Source organism: Sebastes umbrosus, chromosome 14 (genome assembly GCF_015220745.1).
Source record: "Sebastes umbrosus isolate fSebUmb1 chromosome 14, fSebUmb1.pri, whole genome shotgun sequence".
In the NCBI taxonomy this organism is placed as follows: domain Eukaryota; kingdom Metazoa; phylum Chordata; class Actinopteri; order Perciformes; family Sebastidae; genus Sebastes; species Sebastes umbrosus.
In genome coordinates, this window is record NC_051282.1 from 27,705,596 (window position 1) to 27,727,871 (window position 22,276).

Genomic DNA, 22,276 nt, shown 5'->3' on the forward strand with positions numbered 1-22,276 from the left:
TTTTCCTCTTTCTTTAGATTGCTCCATCGACTAGACACAGAGATGATGGTTCACTTCTTATCACTTCTTACAGAACATGTTAGGCAATAACAGGCTGACGAGGCTAATTTGTGGTTTCCTGTTTATAATGGCACAAAATCTTTCAGTGTTCTGACTATGACCTTCCTCTGTAAATCTAGTTGCACTTGGTATGATAAATACCATTGTTATAATGTCATGTTACTATAAATACCTCTGAAATGCTTATTTGTATGAAAATCCACAGCATTACCACTCAGCTGCAAGTGGGAACTAAGTGTTGAGGAAGTGAATATACCCACTTCCCATGTTGTCACCCAGTTAGACAGCATCATGCGAGGAATGATAAGATCACTCACAAGCTGTTAAGCCTCAGACATGGACCGGTTGTTTTGGTTTTCTCTCCTCCTTACCTATCTGCCAGTAACAGGTAAGATGTCTGTGTTATGTCTTTCTTAGCATTATGTACATTAGTGCTTTAGGGAATATTGTTTTCAGGGAATCAGCTTCTATTCAACAGTGACTGTTTCTCTGGATCATTTTGGGCTAGAAGATACTGATATCTGTTAAATGTCTCTTGTCTATTCATTCCAGAGAGCACGAAAAAAGAGGAGAGCTGCTTAATACAGCAACACGAGGTGGTGGGCTATATAGGACAAAGTGCTGTTCTCAGCTGTACCGTCAGATCAGACAAAGGCTGTTCAGCCGAAGGCCTGAATTATGAGTGGTTTACTTACAAGAAACACGACCATATTCGACTCAACCTGAGTAGCAATTCTCACAAGTACATCCTGAACAGAGCATTTTTACACATCAAGTCGCTTCACACCAATGACAGCGGGGTCTACTACTGTGCTGCAGCATCAAGTGGTGACCCAGCACCCGGCGCCCAGCATGTAGGGTTGGGTACACCTCTTCAGGGTAAGAGTCTGATTTTAAAGGCGAGGAGCAGATTTTTGGATGTGTTGATTGAGATGACAGACAACTTTTCTTTTGTTTTTCAGTACACATTAAAAGAAGACCCATTCTTATGTGGGCATTGTGTGCATTGTTTGTCCTCTTGGCCATCTACAACTTGGCAGTAGTGATACTTATTATAAAGAAGGTAAATTACTTATATATATATATTTATTTTATGTATTGTTTAGATCGATCAGAGTTCATACAAACAAGACTGAAAATATGCTGATGTGAAATGTTCCTCTCTGTTCTAGTATGGCTGCAATCTGAACGTCCGCAGGAGGATGTGCAAAACTGAGGTTGTAGACAAGTGTCTGATTTTCTGTTTTAAATTTGTGTTTCATGTGTTTACTAAACGGGGAAAAGCCAACAGAAGTGAAAAGGGGAACAAGAAGGTCTCTGTACATTACTGGCCAGAAAAGGCTCTTACAACATCACAAATGATGAAGCAGTTGGCTTTTCTTAACCCCACCAAAAAAAAAAGGGAAATTTCAAAATATCTTTATGTTTTCTAACAAATTTCTTCTTAACTTTCCAAACAGAATAACTCGACTAAAAAAGCACAATTCAGTAACGTGTTGCAAGAAATGTACAGCAGAGGGAACTTGGGCGGAGGCAAAAATACTGTGAGCAGAGTTCAATCCGAGGTAAATTCTGTTGCAGCATGTTACGGTTAGATAGTCAGATTGAGTAAGCATGGAACTTCTGTGTTGCAGCATGCATGTAGTTTTTACTATCATTTTCATATAGACTTTAATCTCGTTGCAGGCTGCAAGCACCGACTTCAACTGCTCAAATGATGACATCTATCAAAATGTCTAAGTGTCATTCAAGAACTTTAAATGACACTCAGACCTCCGTCATCCAGACTGAGGAAATTCCAAAAGCATGAAACATCTGACGGAGGACGCGGTTATGTGACAGAGGAAATGAGCAAGTCAGTGTTCTCATGAAGTGAGACAGTTTAACAGTTTTCAGTAGGGATAAACAGACTGCTGCTCTTAGACACTTGTAGTTTTATTTATGTTCTTTTGATTGTAATTAATATGGGAGCACCTTCAACAAGTTCAAAACCAACGCAGTGTTTACATGGGGAAAGAAATAAAGAGTTAAAGTTGCAGTAGGTAGAATTGGAGCAAATATGATTAAAAAAAGCTATATTTTTATTTAAAACGGTCACTATATCCTGACAGTAGTCCATGAGACAGGTAATCTGAAAAAAAATCATGTGTCCTCCGGAGCTCCTAATGGCATCTGATTTCACAGATCGGAGGAAAACAACCAATCAGAGCCGAGTTGGAGCCTGCTGTCTCTGAGCAGCTGTCAATCACTCGCAAACTCCGATCAAACGGTCAAACTAGGCAGCGCTGATCAAATATGAATCAATATTCTGTTACTGTAATGCCTATTTCTCGCCTCAAATGTTTTCAGAAACATCTTGTAGTGTACTGTGAAAATGAGAACGTTTGTGACCCGGCAGCCATGTTGAGATACGTTGAGGAAATACCAAGCACCGCCCACCAGCCGGAGCACAGCCAATAGGAATGCTCTCTATCTCTGAAATGACCTGTGATTGGCCAAAGTCTCCCATCACGGGATAGATTTTCTAAAGCCTGAAAACAGAGCCATGAGGAGGTGCAGAAGTCTAGTTTTCTCTCACATCACTTGAATTACAATATGCTGAAAGGTTATTATGGAATTTTTGCCCAATGATGTCAAAAATATTGTGCCTACTGCAGGTTTAAATTCAGAAATGTAGCCGAGTCACATGATTTTAATTCATCAATTTAATTTATTCCACATATTTAGGACAATAAATCGTTTGGTAGAAAAATAACTTTTTTGAAGATTTTACTTTCAGGAATAGAGTAGAAAGCAGCACATGTAATTTCCATTTTCAGGAAACACAGATCACATAGTTCACTTGTGAAAGTCGGAAATCAGAAGAGTGCAACAGTGCAAACAAGGCTGTTAGAAGACAACCCTTAGGAGCATTCAAAGTAATATTTTGATAATATGATTCTCTAATTATTGACCCAAAACATTCTCGACAAATCACAAACTTGCATCAACATTCTGGGAATAGTTGCGCACAAACACATTTTTAATCAAAAACTTCGGAAATAAAACAGAAAATGTTCCATTCAGATGCAATCAGATTATAAATTGATCATTATTATAAACAAAGTAATGACATAAGAGGCACGTTACAGATGACTTTACATACAATGCAGTAAGGCTTACGGTAGACATTGTTACCTTAAAAAAGCTAAAAGGTTGTAATGTTTTGGTGCTGGAGTGGCGTTTGCTCTGAAAAATTACTATCGACTTACAATGAACTTACAGTAAGGCAACATTTAAACAACCTGATATGTTTGTGAGGCATCATGTTGTGTAATATTCTGTACAATAACTGTATTTGTTCACTGCAAATGCCCACAGAAAGAATCCAGCCATGTTAATTTTGGAATTAACTTTATAAAGTGGATGTTTACATGTTTATGTGCATTTGTTTTACACATTAAAAGCTGTGATATGAACTTTTGGACTTATGCCATTCACTCAAACATCCTTTGTTCTGTGCTTAAACAGTATGAGCCATATTAACATTTCAGTTCTAATGTTACTCAAGTACTGGTTGTAATTTACAGTGAAACACAGGCCTGTATAAGACCCCACAGATGTAAAAGTATGTCAGAGCATCAAGTTGAATTACTGTATGGAGTGCTGCAGGAGTGAGTCCTAAAACCCAGAAATGAGTTAGCATTTTAACACTTCTGGTTCCCTCGTCTGAAAGTCAATGGGTTTTTAGTTAGATGCCTGAAATAAGGTCTGTAGTTAACATGAGCTTAAGAGCTTTTAACGTTTTGTTCTACGATATAAAATACATCAGTAAATATCCCACTCATGAATTTTGAAACATTTATGTGTCTTAAAAAAGGCGGTTGCTAACAAGCGGCTAAATGAGACAACTAAACGCCATCACGCCGTCATCACGCCTTTACAGCCTCGTTGTTTATACTCAGACTCATGCGACCGTGGTGTAGTTTTTTTATAGCCTAACGTTAGCTTTTTACTTCTGGCGATTGCATTCACACTTCAAAAATCATAAAAGTGGTGTTCAAGTGGGGAAGATTATCTTGCTGAACAAAACGTGTAAATATCACAAACGTGTGTTTACCACAGAGCTTATTTTCTGCAATGATCCAAAAGCCAATGGAAAAATCCCATTGGCTTTCTGTCGAGGGAACCAGTGTGATGCTAACTTCCTGGTTGGCCTACGAAAATACGTCATCCCTGCACCGCTCTATTCTGGAGCATAGCTGGAATTAAAGCTGCAATCAGTAATTGCACTTATTCGTAATGTCTGATGTAATAATATTTGTGGTATTTGTTTTGTTGTTTGGTTAAATGTTGTGTTTCGTTATGAATGTGAAACAGTGTACGTCTTCAGATGCAAGACAAACTTCAGAAAAACATTTTGACAAAGAGAAATAAATTTAGAATATTTTCAGTCATAAGTTTCATTTTCAGTTCAGTTCCCCGTCGGAAAGGGCTGTCTGATGGCAAGATAAAAAAAATAAAGTACCTCATACAACCCCACTTCAAAACACCCGAACTATCCCTTTAAGTTGCGACATTTACAATCTCTTCCAATATTTGGATTTTTATCTACTTGGTGTCCTGACGTTGTCAGACGACAAAGTGCTTTACAGTTGTTGCATTTGCAGTTTATATATTCATAAGCTGCATCAGAACAGTATAACCCTGGATTCCTTCAAATATACAATGACAGAACATAATCTCATACTTATCAATAAAGAAAATCCGCAAATCCCATTTGAAGAAATATCAACAAAAAATGCTGAAAATATTGAACTTAGCTGTCAACGTACTTTGAGTCAACTGTGTGGCTGTTGCGTATGGAAAACTGCCTCCATGCAAGGGCTTGCAGAGCAGCGATACACAAGGGCACCAGACACACCAAGTAGAACATGACACTGTCGAGGCTCGCCGAGGCGCTGCAAGCAAGGAGGACCTTTGTTACAAATAAAGTGTTCGGTATGTTTACATTCATCTACAAATGCAGTGATTTAGGCGTCACCATCTCATGTACATTCTCACTCACACCCTCACACTTAACAACCTGTATGGAGGACACACGTTGAGTGACAGCCCCTCATTTGCATAATGAGGCAGAAATGCATAAAGAAATGTGAAAAGAAACAAATACAGAAATAAATAAGTTTGGGGAAATAAATAAGTGGTGAAATGCAAAGGGAAAATCTTGAATAAATAGATAAAATAATAATTAATAAAATAATAAATAGATGCATTAGTACATAAATAAATACACACATTTAAAAATAGATATAAAATAAACTTAAATAAATTTAAAAATAAATAATTACTAAGTAAATACATGAAAAAAAAATTAATTAAACATTTAATAAAATAAATACATAAATAAAAGGGAAAGTTAAACAGAAGAATAAATAAATTTAATTAATACAAAGATAAATAAATAAGCCAATTAAAACAGAAATATCAATTTATGTCACAATTTATCAATTAATTAATGGCTACATTAATTTTAATGCATTTAGTGATATATTTATTTATTTATTTATCTAGTCATTTATTTTTGATTTTGGCAGGTTCTGTCCTCCATAAACTTGAGAATGTTAGGCAGATTGATAATATGTTTCTAGATGTTTTTAAGTAAAGTGAATGTCAGACCTTCTGCAAACATTTTTTTAGGGATGCACCGATCCGACTTTTTCAGTCCCGATACCGATAGTGATACCTGGGCTTTGAGTACCGAAGGATACCTGGTACTGATCCGATACCAGTGTTTAATTAATAAGCTGACTGGGATCATTCTTTTATGTGTAAGACAACAACAGGGTTGACTTAAACATGGCATTCCTAACTTTATAAAACAAAATGTAACAAATAAATACATAGATATAAATTAACTGAATTGTTATTTATTATTAAAATAATAAATTATGCACCAGCAACTTGTTTATTTTTCAAGTATAGGGGAGCAAACAAATATTACTTGATAGTGAATTAAAATTACTGTACATCAAATCCCCACACAAGTTTTAGTTAGACTTATTTGGGCTATTTCGGCCTCAATTTTTGACCTCGAAGTTGAGAAGAAGCATCTGTACCTTGGATCTGAATCCTTTCCTGCGTCCTTCAGGTTTTGATATCCAAACTGGTTGAGGATGGTAAGCACCATCATTGGGGCCAGAGACTGAGCCGGCTTAGTGAACAGAGCATTTGTCCCAAAGACCATGGAGGAGAGAGGGGTACTGTAGAAAGGGGAAAATATGATACAATATTATATCACCAGTCAAATAACAGGAATACGTTGATTATAAATGAATAAAAACATGACAAATGGCTTCATTAGATACATCTATACATTAGGCACTCGTTACAAAAGTGTACCAAATTCCCTTTTTTTTATGCAGTATTGTCAGATGACATGATGTATATTTGTATGTGAGGAATGACAGAGTTAGCGTAAGTGTGTTTGTTTTACCTCCGCTTGTACTTCTGCATATCTGTGTCAATGATGTCAGCCACTGGCAAGTTAAAAAGACTGCAGGATGCTTGGGTTATGATCCTGCATAGAAGATAACGGAGAGGGCGAAGGTACAATTCAATCAAAGTGCATTGATTATATAGTGCAATTGTAAAAAAAAAAGTGAAAGAATACATTTATACATATTAGCGGTGAGGAAAAATGCCAGGATATAGTAGTGCTGAGGACCCAGTGCGAGCATGGTGGCTGCCATTCCAGCCTCTAAGTAGAAGGTGAGGAGGAAGATCCTGTAGTAGCCAAAACCATGGAGCAGACTCTGACAGCTCAACACTAACAGCTGGGATGGAGACATGAACACAAAGCAGCATATTAGAAAGTAGTACATCAAGTATTTTCTTGTACAGAGCTCTGACATCTGAGTGAGTTTGAGAGAGAAAAAAAGCATTGCTTTCATGAGCTATGTTGTTAGTAACAGTCAGTATGGTCCTTTGAGGTAATGGGAGGACACAATACCTGTGGACAGATGAATCCCGCTCCGTACATGATGCTCTTGGCCAGTGATGGAAGCACATCTGGAGGAATCAGGTGCTCAGCAAATATCATGGTAAAATTATTTAAGAAAGCTAACAAGAAAACTTGGAAGAAGTTCATGAACACAAAAAGCTGGAAGTCCCTGATGCTTATAATTTGCCACGTCAACGTTTTCAACGTGGAGAAGGAAAACGCTGACTGATGCGGAGTCTGGTCAGCCATCTTCTGTGAATCTGATCCTTTGTTATCGAAGCGGCTCTCAGCGTGGAACCCCGTGTAGAGCATGCAGACACAGCCCAGGATAGCGATCAGTACTGTGAAGCCTTGGAAGGCCGCGAAGTCGTTCATGTTATTGGACAGCACACCGCAGAAGAGGACGCTGGAGGAGCCAATGAGAGAAGCCACCTGGGGAAATAAAGGGAGGAGGATATGAGAAGGATAAACCCCGTTGGCTTAGGGGCGTACAGAAGAAAGATGGCAGTCCTTACCTGGCTGTACTTTATAAGTCTTAGTCGGTTCTGATGGTTGCTGGAAATCTCTGCAGACAACGCGCAATGTATCAGCAACACAAAAGTCAGCATGCCATCAAAAGCACACAGCGCCACCATCAATTGTACGCCGCTCAACCAGTCGCCGGGGGCGTAGGTCCGCCACGGGAACCAGACCAGAAGAAAAGCCAGCGAGTAGAAGGGAGCACCATACAGGATAAAGAGACGTCGCTGAGAGCACCAGGCCATCCTGGAGTTATCTTGCAGGTAGCCAAAGAGAGGGTCATTGATTGCATTCCACAACATGTACACCACCTGTGGAGATATTGATTAAAATGTATCAAGTAGTGCTCAGACTATTAATTGATTAGTCAATCGATTATTGTTGTTATTGAAGCTCGTTCCAGCTTCTCAAACGCGAGGATTTGGCGCTTTTCTCCAATTTACACGATTGTAAATTGAGTATAGTAGTTGGTTGAAAACCTATTTTTCAGCTCTTCAGAGTAGCCCCTCTTTTCTACTGTGATCTCCTTCGTTAGCGTGTTTCTGGTCTGGTTGTACAGGATCCTGTCCCCCCGGGGCCGCCTTAAAACCATTGTGATGTCTGATGTGTGTTGCGGTTCACGGTGCTATGGGTTAGAGTTCTGGGGGGTTGAACCCTATCCCTAGCCCTAGAGCGGGGAGGGGGCTCCAGATCCAAATTTGGCCTAGGGCACCAAAAGGACAAGAACCGGCCCTGCTGTCCCCCTCCTCTGCAGGCCTCCTCCTTGGCCTGGCAAACCTGCTTGAGCTGAACTGTAAACCGGTTTTAATTGACACACACGCCCTCACACAACATAACATTAATGATCAACAGTAAAATGAGTAAACAGATAATGAAAATACGAATAAGTTGCAGCCCCTTTTTGGAAGGAAAAGTCACTTTAACTCTCGACTACAGCAGTGTTTTTCTATTATTATGATCTACTATAATTGGTATACATTTGCATACAAAGAACAGCAGTATGTCAAGATGAAATACTCACTTGTGATTGGTGGAACGCTCCCTCTGATATCTTGAACTTATTGAGATAGAGTTTGACATAGTAGAAGCTGAATATGTTGTTTATCATGCCAGATCCCAGTGTAGTCATGGCAAAAGCCAAAGCTACAGGATTGAGCCCAAAGTTCATCAGGAGTCGGGGGAATCCGATGACATTCATTTTTCCGGAGGCAGGTTTCTCCGCAACGATCATAATAGTTCAGGTAACTTAGGTAACAACCAATTTACCAGGTAACTAAGGTAACAACCAAGTTAACTTAGGTAACTACCAAGTTACCAGGTAACTTATGTAACAACCAAGTTACCAGGTAACAACCAAGTTACCAGGTAACTAAGGTAACAACCAAGTTACCAGGTAACAACCAAGTTACCAGGTAACTAAGGTAACAACCAAGTTGCCAGTTAACAACCAAGTTACCAGGTAACTTATGTAACAACCAAGTTACCAGGTAACAACCAAGTTACCAGGTAACTAAGGTAACAACCTGGTTACTAGGTAACTAAGGTAACAACCAAGTTGCCAGGTAACTTAGGTAACAACCAAATTACCAGGTAACAACTAAGTTACCAGGTAACTAAGGTAACAACCAAGTTACCAGGTAACTTAGGTAACAACCAAGTTACCAGGTAACTAAGGTAACAACCAAGTTACCAGGTAACTTAGGTAACAACCAAGTTACCAGGTAACTAAGGTAACAACCAAGTTAACAACCAAGTTACCAGGTAACGTAGGTAACAACCAAGTTACTATGTTATGCTGTTATTGTGTAGCATTGCTAAAAATTACAGCTAACAGCAAAACAACTAGTGAAGTTGGTCAACACTCCAGAGCAAAAGCATTCAGCTGTCAGTACTGAGCTGAGTTCTTGTTCCAGCTGTCTCGTTCTCATCATGTCCACATGTTACGAGTTTTATTCCATGGGTTTATAAAGTTTCCTCCGTGTAAAGACGCGAACTAAATGTGTAAAATGAAGCGGTGTCACATGAAAACAAAGTTCACTGAGTTCCTGTCAGACTCGATTTCTGTGGCAGCGGAGCGGGGCGGGGCTTCTAGATGACGAACAATCATCTGATTGGTCAGAAGAGTTCTCTGGTTCAACTTGCTGCTTCGTGATTGGTCAACCAAAATGTCTTCGAGCGGAAGCAGGAAGTGACGACAACGAAAACATTTAAAACAATTATTTATTTATTTATTTTGTAAACCTTAGGTTGTGATTAGTATTAAGAGTTCATTTTAGTATTTGGTTAAAAACAAGAGATTTAAAAAAAAAAAAACACTCATCTGATTGGTCAGAAGAGTTTTTAATTATTATTATTATTATTTCAAAATGACAGTATCCATAGTAACAGCAGAAAACATTAAAACATGTACATACAATAGAAGCATAGCGAAAACATAAACAAAGAACTGTGCCAAACAGAAATGGACAACAGAAATGAAACAAAACCAACATAAAATTAAAAATTAAGAAAACACAATAAAAATAAATAAATAAATAAATAGATAATAAAAAAAGACCACGCGAGAGTATTACATTAATTTCACTTAAAAACTTTAAAGATATTGCATACATTCATTGTTTTCACTGCTTTTTTATTTTTTGTGAGGAAGAAATTGTTGACAGATATAGATCCTAGGTTTAATGTGTTTCATTGAGTTTCTTTCTTACATAAAAGCCCTTAAAGTCATGAAAAACAAAAATGCATTGAAACTTCTTAGCATAACAGAAGAATATGAATTACAGGTACACCGCTCTTATAGCCCTTAATTTAATTTATTATTATTTTCATATTTTATTTGTTCTTGTTCTGTATGCACCTTGTCCTTTTATTGAATGCAATGATCTATGAGCCATGTTGTTTGTAAATTTGAATATGTTTAATAAAATAAAAAAATTAAAAAAAAGATCCATTTCTTTCAAGCAGGAAGTGACGACAACAAACCTTTTTTTAAAACATATTTAATTGTAATTTATTTAAATCGTAGGTTGTGAATAGTAGAGTTAATTTTAATATTTGGTTAAAATAAAGTGATTTAAAAAAAAAAAAAAATTCGAAATATTGTAGTTTAATCTGCCACCTGCTGGATGTTGGGGTGAACTTGCCACGTTGCTGTAGACAACAGACTTAAACGCCTCTCACACACCGGGAGGATGCAGTTTACTCTTCTCCACACACGGTGGAGGACGGAGGACCAGCTGCTGAACACACACACACTCACACAGACTCACCTGTGTGTCAGGTTTCTGTCAGGTGGAGCAGCTATCAGACTCTCTCATCCTGCGGCTTGAAGATGTTAACTGATGTGATTTTGGAGGAAGAGTTTGACAAGAATGGAGAAGCTTGGTACGACCCACAGGACCTGGAACACGGTAAGAGCTGCTGGGGTCGCACCCTAAACTGTCTGTTATTACTCCATAGACAGTTACACACACAGAATAATGCAACTGAGTTATTATCACATCATCAGCTATTAGTTGGTGATCATATATTATATTATTATTACTACATATATTATATATTATTATTACTACATATATTATATATTATTATTACTACATATATTATATATTATTATTACTACATATATTATATATTATTATTACCACATATATTATATATTATTATCACATCATCAGCTATTAGTTGGTGATCATATATTATATTATTATTACTACATATATTATATATTATTATTACTACATATATTATATATTATTATTACTACATATATTATATATTATTATTACTACATATATTATATATTATTATTACCACATATATTATATATTATTATCACATCATCAGCTATTAGTTGGTGATCATATATTATATTATTATTACTACATATATTATATATTATTATTACCACATATATTATATATTATTATTACTACATATATTATATATTATTATTACTACATATATTATATATTATTATCACATCATCAGCTATTAGTCGGTGATCATATATTATATTATTATTATTACCACATATATTATATATTATTATTACCACATATATTATATATTATTATTACCACATATATGATATATTATTATTACCACACATTATATATTATTATTACTACATATATTATATATTATTATTACCACATATATTATTATTACTACATATATTATATATTATTATTAACACATATATTATATATTATTATAACCACATATATTATTATCACATATATTATATATTATTAACACATATATTATATATTATTACCACATATATTATATATTATTATTACCACATATATTATATATTATTACCACATCATCAGCTATTAGTTGGTGATCATACATATATATGTGATCATACATATATTATATGTTTTCTCTGCACTGAAGACTGATGATATAAGCCCAAACAAATTGTCTCAGAGATGAATTGAGATTTAATACTTGTGATACAGAATCACACCAGTCATGGGGTGAAAAGCTGATGTCAGGGTTGCCTTGAGGCTGTCACAGGTCCTGCATTGATTTGTTTGCTTCTCATGCATGTTTACGCTGCTGACAAGACCACAAAGAGATAAAGAGACAGATATCTGTAGATGGAGTACTTTATTAATGCACATGATACAGGCAAGTAAGTCACACAAATGGAAAAAAACTAGGAGAACATAACTCTCTAATATGTGCTGTATATCAAGGTCCTGTGTTGTGTTTGCATACATAATATAATTATTTGTAAGTTTAATATGCATTGTGTATATATTCAGAGGTAGAGGTATGTTATAATACAGGGATATGAGGTAATAAAGAGATAGTCAGATGGTTGGAAGGTGTGAAAAGTACGAGAGAACAGCGGAGAGTATTCAAAATATTAACAACAGATCAATTATAGAACTTAAATCATTAATCAAATAATAAGAAGAAGAAACTATCTTTCAAGGGAAAAAAAATATGAAAAATATTATTATTAAGAATTATTTTGACTAATATTGCATTTGTAATAGGATTTGCAATAATAGAGGAAATGATAACTTTTATATCATTATTCTGATTTTCATTGAAAAACATTAAAATGATTATATTGTACCAAATAAAGATGTTTTCTTAAGTCTGTAAAATATGATGTGTAGTCCAGGACATCTCTGCAGCGCCACAACATCTAATTTAAAATTTTATTTTACATTTTTAAAAAATATTTATTTTTGAAATAAGAATAAAATGTATTATTATTATTATTATTATTATTATTATTATTATACATCACCTCGGCATCTTGCAAATAATGCTGGCCATTTTTTTAACTATATTTCAGCAGTTAGAAAATTATAAATCAATCAAGAAAAATAATTGGCAGATTAATTAATAATGAAAATAATTGTTAGTTGCAGCCCTAATTAATTACTATCCTGAGCAAATTGATGAATGTACAAGTAAATGACCACGTGAGCAGTCCGTAGGACAAAAATCTTGGTGGGCAGAAGAGTCCCGATACAGAGGCGGCTCGCTGTGCAGAGTGATGGCAGCAGGAAGGAAAGACTTCCTGTAGCATTCCACAGCGGAGCTGAATAAAACTGATTTACTGTTTGCAGGTTTAGACTAACAGTTTTGTTCATTGCATCGTTATTAAAGCAGTCCCACATAAGGCATGCTTCACTTAAGCTCAGAGGACTAGTCAACAATGTTGCTGGACGAGATCCAGACTTTAAGAGTTGGAGAACGGTTCACACGGAGATCCCAAGGCATGCCTTAGATTCCTCCCTGATTCACCAGTGCCAGCTACTTAATAGTGTGAGACAATGAGGTGTGTGTGTGCCCTTTACACACATCCAGCTCTATCCGTTGCCTGTGTTTGGGCATTGAACCTGTCTTGTATCTTGTGTTTACATGTTTTCCTGTGTTTTGACAGACCTCCACTTGGCAGCGGCGCTGGGGAAAACCCTCCTGGACAGGAACCATGAGCTGGAGCAGGCCCTGCAGCAGATGTACTCCACCAACCAGGAGCAGCTGCAGGAGATAGAGGTGATAAATGTTAGGAAGGAACTAATCGGGAGATCTTGAGGCTCCTGCAGCATTAAACTCTCTCTCTGTGAGGACGGTATGTGAGCAAGGTGTATCCATTTCACCATGCAAAACCTGGGTTTATATCCTCCAAGGGACATCGAGAAAAGTCCACGTTGAGCGATCTGAAAAGCTCTTGTCATTGTGAATTTCTCTCACCTTTAAAAATAGGATGGAGTAAAAAGCTAATCCTGACCAGTCTGACCTAGTGAGCCTTCAGTGCAGCGTCTTGGCAGGATGTCCACCTACCTAAATATAGAAAAACTTTCACAAGCTTATTTGCCACCTTTCACCTTTTACTTGAACACTGTTCAAGTAACTTAATTAAGGTTTTGCTTTTTTGCTATTTCTTATTCATATATTCTCTAAATCAATACTAGATCAAACTCTCTGGCTGTTATGTGAGTAGAGCTGCAACGATTAATTGATTAGTTGTCAACTATTAAATTAATCTCGAGTAATTTTTTTAAGAAGAAAAAGTCAAAATTATCTGATTCCAGCTTCTTAAATGTGAATATTTTCTGGTTTCTTTACTCTTCTATGACAGCAAACTGAATATCTTTGAGTTGTGGACAAAACAAGACATTTGAGGACGTCATCTTGGGCTTTGGGAAACACTGATCTGACATTTTCACCATTTTCTGACATTTTACAGACCAAACAACTAATCAATTAATCAAGAAAATAATCAACAGATTAATCAACAATGAAATTAAAGTTGCAGCCCTATATGTCAGTCTACCTTAATAGAGCAGAGCATATATTTTGCTTTACTTGTGAGTTTTCAAGTAAAGCTTACATATTATATAGTTACAGACCATACCACAAAATATAATAAAACACAAATAAGATCAAATAAAATAATCAACGAAACTGAGGAGAACAAAAAATGATAATAAAATAAATAAATATAATAACTGATTACATAGATATCAATTCATAGGATATAGTTGACAGATAAATTCATGTCAGAGGATACATTATGCCAATAAAGAAAGAAACAACAACCACGTGGCATTATACACACATTTCTCCCATCTTTCTTCAAAGATATGAACTTGATTTCTAATTCTCATTGTTATTTATATAAGATCTTTCCATTAATAAACACAATTATGCTTCATGTTTCGGAGCTAAAACATTTAATTTTGGCATAAGCAGACAGTGCTGAATGATCTATATGAGTTGGAGGACGCAGCATTTCAGCAGGCCAACAAAGTTAAGAGCCTTAATTTGTTTACGGCAGTTAGAGGGCCTGTGGCTGGAGGAGTTATTGAGGTTGATATGGTAATCCCCGTACGTCTCTCTGACCCTCATCCTCATGCAGGTCCTACCCACTACGCTAATGACGGTCTCAAAGCTGTGTGTGTGTGTGTGTGTGTGTGTGTGTGTGTGTTACAGGTCTGTGCTGCTGCACTAGATGAAATGGTTGCATCGATTTCTACCAGAGAAAAGTAATTTAGCTGGAAGAAGATATGGGGCTATTGCAGAAACATCTTTGTTGATAATGAGTACATTCCGTGGCCACCATGCAGTACAGCTCACGATAGCTTTTTAAAGGCCATTAACCGGCAGCTCTTTGTTTCTAAGGAAGTCTTTGTCTGTTTGGTAATAAAATGTAATGGCTTAGGATATAAAAACAACTGTAAAAGTGTGTCAAACTTACACCCTCCTCTCTTTCTTTTCTACGGTTCGGTTTAAAGGAGATTTTAAAGGTCTTATTGATATAAGTACTGGTATAATGAGCCTCAAAAACACGAAATGAAGCTAAATCTTTATGATGTCCCTCTCTTGTTCACCAGTACATGACCAAGCAGGTGGAGCTGCTGCGTCAGATGAACGACCAGCACGCCAGAGTGTATGAGCAGCTGGACGTGGCCTCCAGGGATCTGGAGCAAGGCAACCAGAGACTGGTGCAGGACGGCCGCCTGGCCCAGCAGAGGATCCACAGGTCCGTCTACCACTTCAGCAAATTTGGCTTTTAAATTACATTTTGCATAATTACATATTTGATTAAGTGCAGAACCTCAGGGGGCCACAATCTTGTTTCTCCTTTTTCCCCTACAGTCTAACAGAGACCATTGATGGGCTTCAGACCTACGTGGAGGACATGCAGACTCAGGTGGACGAGCTGAAGACCGCCCAGGCAGAGCGAAACAAAAGAGAGCTGGCAGAGCAGCGACGCCACCTGGGAGCGCAGAGTGTGTCCTGCCTCAAAGAGCTGTATGACTTGCACCATGACAGGTACTACCAACACATTCTCATCCCAACTCGTCACATACCGCCCCCTTGGCGTCACATTAGGATTAGTCAACAAAACCACTATAGTTAGGTTTAGGAAACAACAACATGGTTGGGCTTAAAACTACTACGTTTGTTCAGGGAAAATGACACTGAACGTTGTGAACAGGCGACACGAACCATCAGCTGATTGTAACGGGACGCAAGGGACACTAACAGCGGCCTCCTAGTTGAAAGCCATTTGTTTGTTGAACAAGTGCAAGGGAACCGTAAGTGCTAAAATGCTCATTTCTGGGTTTTAGGACTCATTCCTGCAGCACTCTGTACATGAGACCCAAAGAAGTGAAGGGTAGCTCCCGTCTGTCATCTGATAATTTCTTACCCACAGTGCACTGCTCTCTCAGTCCCATATACGCTGACTGGACACCTACAGGTCACCCAGAGCCAGACCAGACGTCCCCCGTTAGACATAATCCAAATGAGCAGTAGGTTAATCCTCCACCATTGTCAGCAGTGCACTAATACATACACACAACCGTTGTTGTAGCTCGCTACGTCATGACACTTGTCTGAGCAGAGGTGTGACTTATTGTTTGAGAGTCAACAAAACAAGTGTTAACCTAAAGTTTGGTACACTATGTTTATGTCTACTGAAAGTTTGTCATGGCAGCACACCCAAGGGCGTATGTTTCATTTCAGTAGTGGAAACTATGAAGTCAGAGGTCTAGTAAATAGCATATTATGAGTAGAAGGAACATTTGAAATGCTGTCTAAATTGTTGCATTATAAATGCATTAACCCTGTAATCTGACACTCTATGATAAATATAACCTTGTATTTCCATCTTTATTACAAAGAGAACTCTCCTTTGCTGCATTAAAAGCATAGATTAAATGTTTTTTGTTTACCAATAAAGAAAAACATGTCAAGGAGGTGAAATTAATAGGAATTTGAAAAGTGATGGGGTACATGCCCCCATCCCCAAATTATACCCTTGGCTACACCTCTTTGTACATTTAAATGCAACTATTCATGTATTATGCATTTATTGACATTTATACATACTGCATTCTTGTTTACATTCAGTTTATCCACTTAAAATACCATCTACCACAAATTTACATTACCTATTTCATATTTTAGCCCTATATTAAAATGTGTACTATTTCATGTCTTCGCATTTTCCTTTTACTTGTGTGATTTTCCTTTTTTTATATATATATTAATGAGCTTTGTTTTTGGTTTTTTTACATTTTATTTTGCTTTTTCAAAACCAAACACGACTGTTTTTTGTAACCAGCGACTACTTTGTTGTAATTGTTGTGGATATGATGTTAATGAAGAAACTTGAACTTGAAACTTGATTTTTCTGTCCTGGCTCAGGCATCTGGTCCATGATGGTCTGCGCTCGGATGGACTCTGGTCGCCGCAGGGCTCTTTCTACGGCCGAGACAGACGCCAAGACCCGGAGGAGGAGAACTCGGCTCTCCAGCGCTCCGTCCAGACCCTTCAGAGCCAGATAGCTGTAGAGCGGAACCGCAGGGAGGCTGCGGAGCGCGAGACTGAGTCGACATCCAGGGAGAACAGAGGCCTGGAGCAGCAACTGGACATGCTGGACGGCTGCCGAGTCAGGCAGAAGGAACTGGAGGCCGAGGTGGAGCAGTTGCGACTTCTGTGGCGCGCCGACTTTGCCAAAAGGTAGGCCTGACTTATATACAAACTAGATTCAAATTGGTGATTCAACATTTGATATACAGACCTCTAACAGGTATAATTTCTCTAAATACTTATCCCTCCTTGTCCCTTTCACTCTCACCAGCTTCAGAAGACCGGAGCAGCTGCTGGTGCCTGATACAATATTCTTTGCCTCAGAGGAAAGACCCAGCCCGGGGCAGGACGAGATGGAGGAGAAGGTAGAGAAGGAGGAGGAGCAGAGAAGACGCATCCGGCAGAGGTGTAACAGTGACGGCGTTTTGAGATTGATGAACCCAGACGAGATTCGCCGCGATCACGAGCAGCTGTGTATAAGGCGAGCGGAGGCAGTGAAGCAGAGGGGCATCTCTCTGCTCAACGAGGTGGACGCACAGTACAGCGCACTGCAGGTGGCGTATTCGTAGCACGTCTGGTACAATTTATGCTTGATAAAAAGTCAATTAGAGGGTTTGTTGCAGAATTTCAATCAGATTTTTTTTCTTTTCCTCGACTGGTAATGTAGAATATACACTAAAATATGCATTTGTTATCTAGGTGAAATATGACGAGCTGCTGCAGCAGTGCCAGCAGGCAGACGGGCCCAGCCATAAAGTCATTCAGACGCCCAACAGTTCCATTGCGATCAACCGGACCCGCCGCCGGCGGTCCTCAGTTCTTCTCTCTGATTTGAAGGTGGTTCTTGAGGACGGCCAGCAGCCGGAGTACAAGGCTCTCTTCAAGGAGATCTTCACCCGCATCCAACAGACCAAAGAGAACCTCAGCGACAACAGAAGTCCAGTCAAGGACAGTGACGCCCAGGACTCTCCTAGATGATTTATATCACTCATAATCATGGGACTTGCACTTGTTTTTATCTGTCAAAGTTTTTGACAAAGGAGAAACTTGGAGGTTGCTTTGTTATAAAAAAAATATCCAGAGGGTGCAGATGCAGATAGAGGTAGACCGATGAATCGGCGCCGATAGGACGTTTTTACAATTCGTTATCGGCAGAACTGGGCTCTGATAGTGACCGATGGCTGCACAGACGTACATCACTGTTTTACATGGAGGCTCCATACACAAAGTCAAGGTAGAGGGGCAGATTAAAAGTTATCTCTCGAATACATAACGCAACACTATCAGGTCTTTGTCCACAATAAGAGATAGGCAGACAGGGAGGAAAAGAAATCATTCACTGTTACTTTAATTTACCAATTTGGCGTTCTCTCTTCCAAATAATCCAGCCAGGTAACCATCCATTCATGAGATGAAATCGCACACTTTAAGATCCTCCTTACCCCGGTAATATGCACGGAAATTAATGGTTTGCATAAGTGGCTACAGAAGTAATCCTGTCCAGTCATACTGCAAATACATAGTACATTTTCCTGTGATTATATTCGCTATCGGTCTACCTCTGGCTACAGTCCTCTTATCTCCTGTCATTGACACAGCTTTGCTTTTGTTAGTCAGCACTGTTCCTTTTTTTTCCGTCCAAAATTAAGTGTTATAAAACGTGTTGCATAAAGCAGCTGTGTGATTTGAAGTTGTTCAACAACAAATTTGAAAGAAACAGAAACTATAGATGGTAAAGAGTTATTGTATGGGGAGATATTTATAGTTAGAATAATATATATACTCTCTGATCCTTGACTGATAAAAAGTACATTTCAGTGTGCAGTATTATGTCCAACTCCAGCAGTATTCAGTGATTATGTAATGTTAACCCCGTGACCATTTGATCATCTGGTGCTTGGGAGAGAAACACATGGATTATTGTTTGTGTGTTGATATAAGTTGGAGATGTGGCCGTTATGTATGATTTATGTAAACAGAAATGTTGGAATGTTGTAATAGGATGAAAAACTGTAGCTATGCATAACTAAAGCCTCAGGAGTTATGATAATTAGCTTAACGGCTAATGTGAGTTGGTTTTGGTAAGTTGGCAATAGTAGTTGGGAGGGTCATTGGAGTGTCACCAGAGAAATATCAGTGGACACTGGAAAACATACTAGTCTGTGTTTTCTGTTTTCATGTCTGCACAGCTTCTGACGAGTGTCTCTACGGCAGTAGGACACATAACAGCTCTACACTTTTTATGACTGAATCACATTTTCCTTTTTATTTATTTTTTTTGAAGATTAAATTATATTTATTTGCTTTGTTGTTAAATATGCAGATCAGGTTGGTCAGCTGACTGGAAGTGAATGTAATTGTACACGGCGGTGCTTATTTTGTGGATGTAAATATTCTGTCTCGCACAGGTGATTGAAAAAAAAAATACAGAGGTAAATGGAAAAAAACAAAAGAAATGTTGCCTCGTTTATAAGCAATTTCCTTTGCGTCAAATTGTCGGAATATTTCTTCTGAATTGGACATTTCCTGCTCTTAATATAGAACAGAAATTGTGTTGATCAGGTTACCGTGAACAACGGAAAGACTTCAATAACTGGTGTTACGAGGTTGTCATTTTACTTTCACTTTCCATGTGATGCTCATGTGAAAGAAGATGCTTATTATTATTAATGGACAATTCTGATGTACTAAAATACACTTGAGTATACCATGGCATTTAGCAATATGCTGTTTTGAAGCTGTGAAGTTCTAACTAGTTATTAAAAACATTGATGCAAGAGCCTGTTGAGTTTTCACTGTGTCTAAAACACCAATTCTGGCATCATCAGTGCATGCATCTAAAAGCTGAATTGTTGGCGCCGTAGCGAGAGAGATAACATTCACTACATAGTTTGTGTGTGCAGAGATGTTTCAACGTGTCCTCCCTGCAAAACAGTCAAAACACACAACAGCAGTGAAGCCTTTTCTCTCCTGCAGGACCCAGAGGACTCACCATTCTTTGAGACCTCCGTCCCCCAGCGGACTCTGTGGTCCAGCAAACAATTAATGGGTCTCTTTGTCTCTTTTCATAATTAGGTTTTGCATAACTGAGATTTTCCCTACCGTGCTTTCAAATCCAATAAACCTCCAAACAAGGGGATTGCATACCAGCTTGGGACAGGGTCTTGGCAGGACTAAAAGCATACAAGCAGAAGTCTTACAAAAGCATTAGCATAGCAATCAGCAAAGGTTTGTGTCAAGAGTTAGACCAGACATGTTGTAAAAATGTACAATAACAAGGAAACTAAAGCTGTTAGCTGTCAAATTAATGACATTGTCCCTCATGGCAGGCATAAACAAAGATTCAGCAGTGAAAGATTAAGTAACCATCGACTGTATATAAGAAGTGGACTGCCGTTTTGAAGCCTCGAGTTCGGCATTTTGGCCGTGGCCATCTTGTTTTTTTGCAACCAGAAGTGACACAAGAGGGTGGAGCTAAGTACAACCGAATGCTGAATAAGACAGTTTTAGTAGGAACGTGCATTCCAAGCAAAAATACTATTCGAAAATAACTGGGAATTAGTCGATTATTATTCAAAAATCACTGCATAACCCACAACCCGCGCGAGCGCGCGCACCACACAAACACACACACACACCTGTACACGCGTTTTACCGGTTGTAATGTTACTAACAGGCAGCGTCTGTAACGGTTAATACAAGGGATAAATAAATATAAATTAACGGCTATTCGAAAAAATCAAAAATCATGACCCATCCCTAATTTTTAGGTGACCAAAAAGGTTATAATTAACATTCATGAACTGAAAACACACTGTGAAAGAGTTAAACAGACCTGCTTTATGGTCTATTTGACTCTAAATTGGACCATCATTTACTAAATGAACATCATGCTGTATTGAAGAAGACTTGAAACTAGCGATTGAGACCATAAACTAATGTTTACAATGTTTACTGAGGTAATAAATCAAATTGAGAAGTAGGCTCTTTTTCTCATAGACTTCTATACAATCTGACTTCTTTTAGCAACCAGAGGAGTCGCCCCCTGCTGGCTGTTAGAGAGAATGCAAGTTTAAGGCACTTCAGCATTGGCTTCACTTTTCAGACCAGGGGGTAGCCGGCTGCAAGGGCAAATGCAGCGTCAGTGTAACTTTACCTCCAATAAAAGTGCTTGTTTTTGCGGTTTCAGTTTTTCTTACCTTTTGCTAGTTGCTTGTTATACTATACCACCAGTCTCCAGAGCTTCACGGCCTTGCCACAACGTCTCTCTTCACGTCCACTCTTTAATTTGTAGGAGCTCTACATCCTCATACACTGACTCAAATGAACACGGGCAGCCATTGAATTCAAATACTTTCGTCCACATTGTCAAAATCATCTAAATATTCAACCATGGCATTGAATCTTTGGATAACACAAAACTAGGCTAGGCTTTCTGAGCTGCCAACACAAAACAACGCGAGATTTCAGAACGATACTTCTCCTTGAGCGAGATCTGGACCTGAAGGTAAATCTAAATCCTCCACGTGTTCCTCTTTCTCTCTGACAGTGTGCACAACCTCATAGTTTTCTCTAATAATTTACAAAGTTATATTTTATATCCAAAATGATGTATGAATACTGCTAAGCATTAGACAGTGGTGGAATGTAACCAACAATAATAGTGCTAGCCCACTTTACAGTATTAAAATACAGGTTTGGGGTACTTGGGAAGGAGCAAATTGGCCTATAAATCTATATAATAAAAAATATATATATATGTTAAAATGTAATGCTGCATTTCTGATGTGAAAAGAGTAATAATGATACTTGCTGTAGGTAATTATTTATAGGTATACTGTTGCCAGGTCTTGCAGT

General features: G+C 38.0%; 3 protein-coding genes across 6 annotated transcripts; 2 read left to right on the top strand and 1 right to left on the bottom strand.

The window, feature by feature from the left end:
- The first annotated feature begins 276 nt into the window (after positions 1 to 276).
- si:ch211-139g16.8 (immunoglobulin superfamily member 6) lies at positions 277 to 2,207 on the top strand. 2 transcript variants are annotated; one of them, XM_037791180.1, is made up of 6 exons: positions 291 to 448; positions 613 to 939; positions 1,023 to 1,123; positions 1,233 to 1,277; positions 1,521 to 1,625; positions 1,747 to 2,207. In XM_037791180.1, exons 1-6 carry the CDS (start codon positions 397 to 399, stop codon positions 1,798 to 1,800), a joined length of 684 nt encoding a protein of 227 aa, XP_037647108.1. In that variant the 5' UTR covers positions 291 to 396; the 3' UTR covers positions 1,801 to 2,207. The 2 variants fall into 2 exon arrangements, with proteins under 2 accessions (XP_037647107.1, XP_037647108.1); XM_037791179.1 differs by lacking the exon at positions 1,747 to 2,207 and having other exon boundaries at positions 277 to 448; positions 1,233 to 1,538.
- A 2,141-nt stretch (positions 2,208 to 4,348) lies between these two features.
- On the bottom strand, positions 4,349 to 9,623 carry mfsd13al (major facilitator superfamily domain containing 13a-like). Its single transcript, XM_037793538.1, has 7 exons — positions 8,583 to 9,623; positions 7,558 to 7,872; positions 7,052 to 7,474; positions 6,721 to 6,875; positions 6,536 to 6,619; positions 6,159 to 6,302; positions 4,349 to 5,000 (listed from the first exon to the last, which is right to left on the bottom strand). Exons 1-7 carry the CDS (start codon positions 8,790 to 8,792, stop codon positions 4,859 to 4,861), a joined length of 1,473 nt encoding a protein of 490 aa, XP_037649466.1. The 5' UTR covers positions 8,793 to 9,623; the 3' UTR covers positions 4,349 to 4,858.
- An 852-nt stretch (positions 9,624 to 10,475) lies between these two features.
- cdr2a (cerebellar degeneration-related protein 2a) lies at positions 10,476 to 20,198 on the top strand. Of its 3 annotated transcripts, none has more exons than XM_037793483.1 (8): positions 10,476 to 10,971; positions 13,479 to 13,591; positions 15,433 to 15,581; positions 15,698 to 15,874; positions 16,174 to 16,356; positions 17,255 to 17,569; positions 17,691 to 17,973; positions 18,119 to 20,198. In XM_037793483.1, exons 1-8 carry the CDS (start codon positions 10,893 to 10,895, stop codon positions 18,395 to 18,397), a joined length of 1,578 nt encoding a protein of 525 aa, XP_037649411.1. In that variant the 5' UTR covers positions 10,476 to 10,892; the 3' UTR covers positions 18,398 to 20,198. The 3 variants fall into 3 exon arrangements, with proteins under 3 accessions (XP_037649411.1, XP_037649412.1, XP_037649413.1); XM_037793484.1 differs by having other exon boundaries at positions 10,478 to 10,971; positions 16,276 to 16,356; XM_037793485.1 differs by lacking the exon at positions 16,174 to 16,356 and having other exon boundaries at positions 10,482 to 10,971.
- Positions 20,199 to 22,276: the final 2,078 nt, after the last annotated feature.

Coding starts and splice junctions, on each gene's coding strand:
- si:ch211-139g16.8 (XM_037791179.1), top strand. CDS start 397: ATGGACCGGTTGTTTTGGTTTTCTCTCCTCCTTACCTATCTGCCAGTA. Junction 449..612: donor TACCTATCTGCCAGTAACAG/GTAAGATGTCTG, acceptor TATTCATTCCAG/AGAGCACGAAAAAAGAGGAG. Junction 1,124..1,232: donor TGATACTTATTATAAAGAAG/GTAAATTACTTA, acceptor TCTCTGTTCTAG/TATGGCTGCAATCTGAACGT.
- mfsd13al (XM_037793538.1), bottom strand. CDS start 8,792: ATGATCGTTGCGGAGAAACCTGCCTCCGGAAAAATGAATGTCATCGGA. Junction 7,873..8,582: donor GAGCGTTCCACCAATCACAA/GTGAGTATTTCA, acceptor ATATCTCCACAG/GTGGTGTACATGTTGTGGAA. Junction 6,876..7,051: donor CGGGATTCATCTGTCCACAG/GTATTGTGTCCT, acceptor TCTCCATCCCAG/CTGTTAGTGTTGAGCTGTCA.
- cdr2a (XM_037793483.1), top strand. CDS start 10,893: ATGTTAACTGATGTGATTTTGGAGGAAGAGTTTGACAAGAATGGAGAA. Junction 10,972..13,478: donor CCCACAGGACCTGGAACACG/GTAAGAGCTGCT, acceptor GTGTTTTGACAG/ACCTCCACTTGGCAGCGGCG. Junction 15,875..16,173: donor TATGACTTGCACCATGACAG/GTACTACCAACA, acceptor TCTGGGTTTTAG/GACTCATTCCTGCAGCACTC.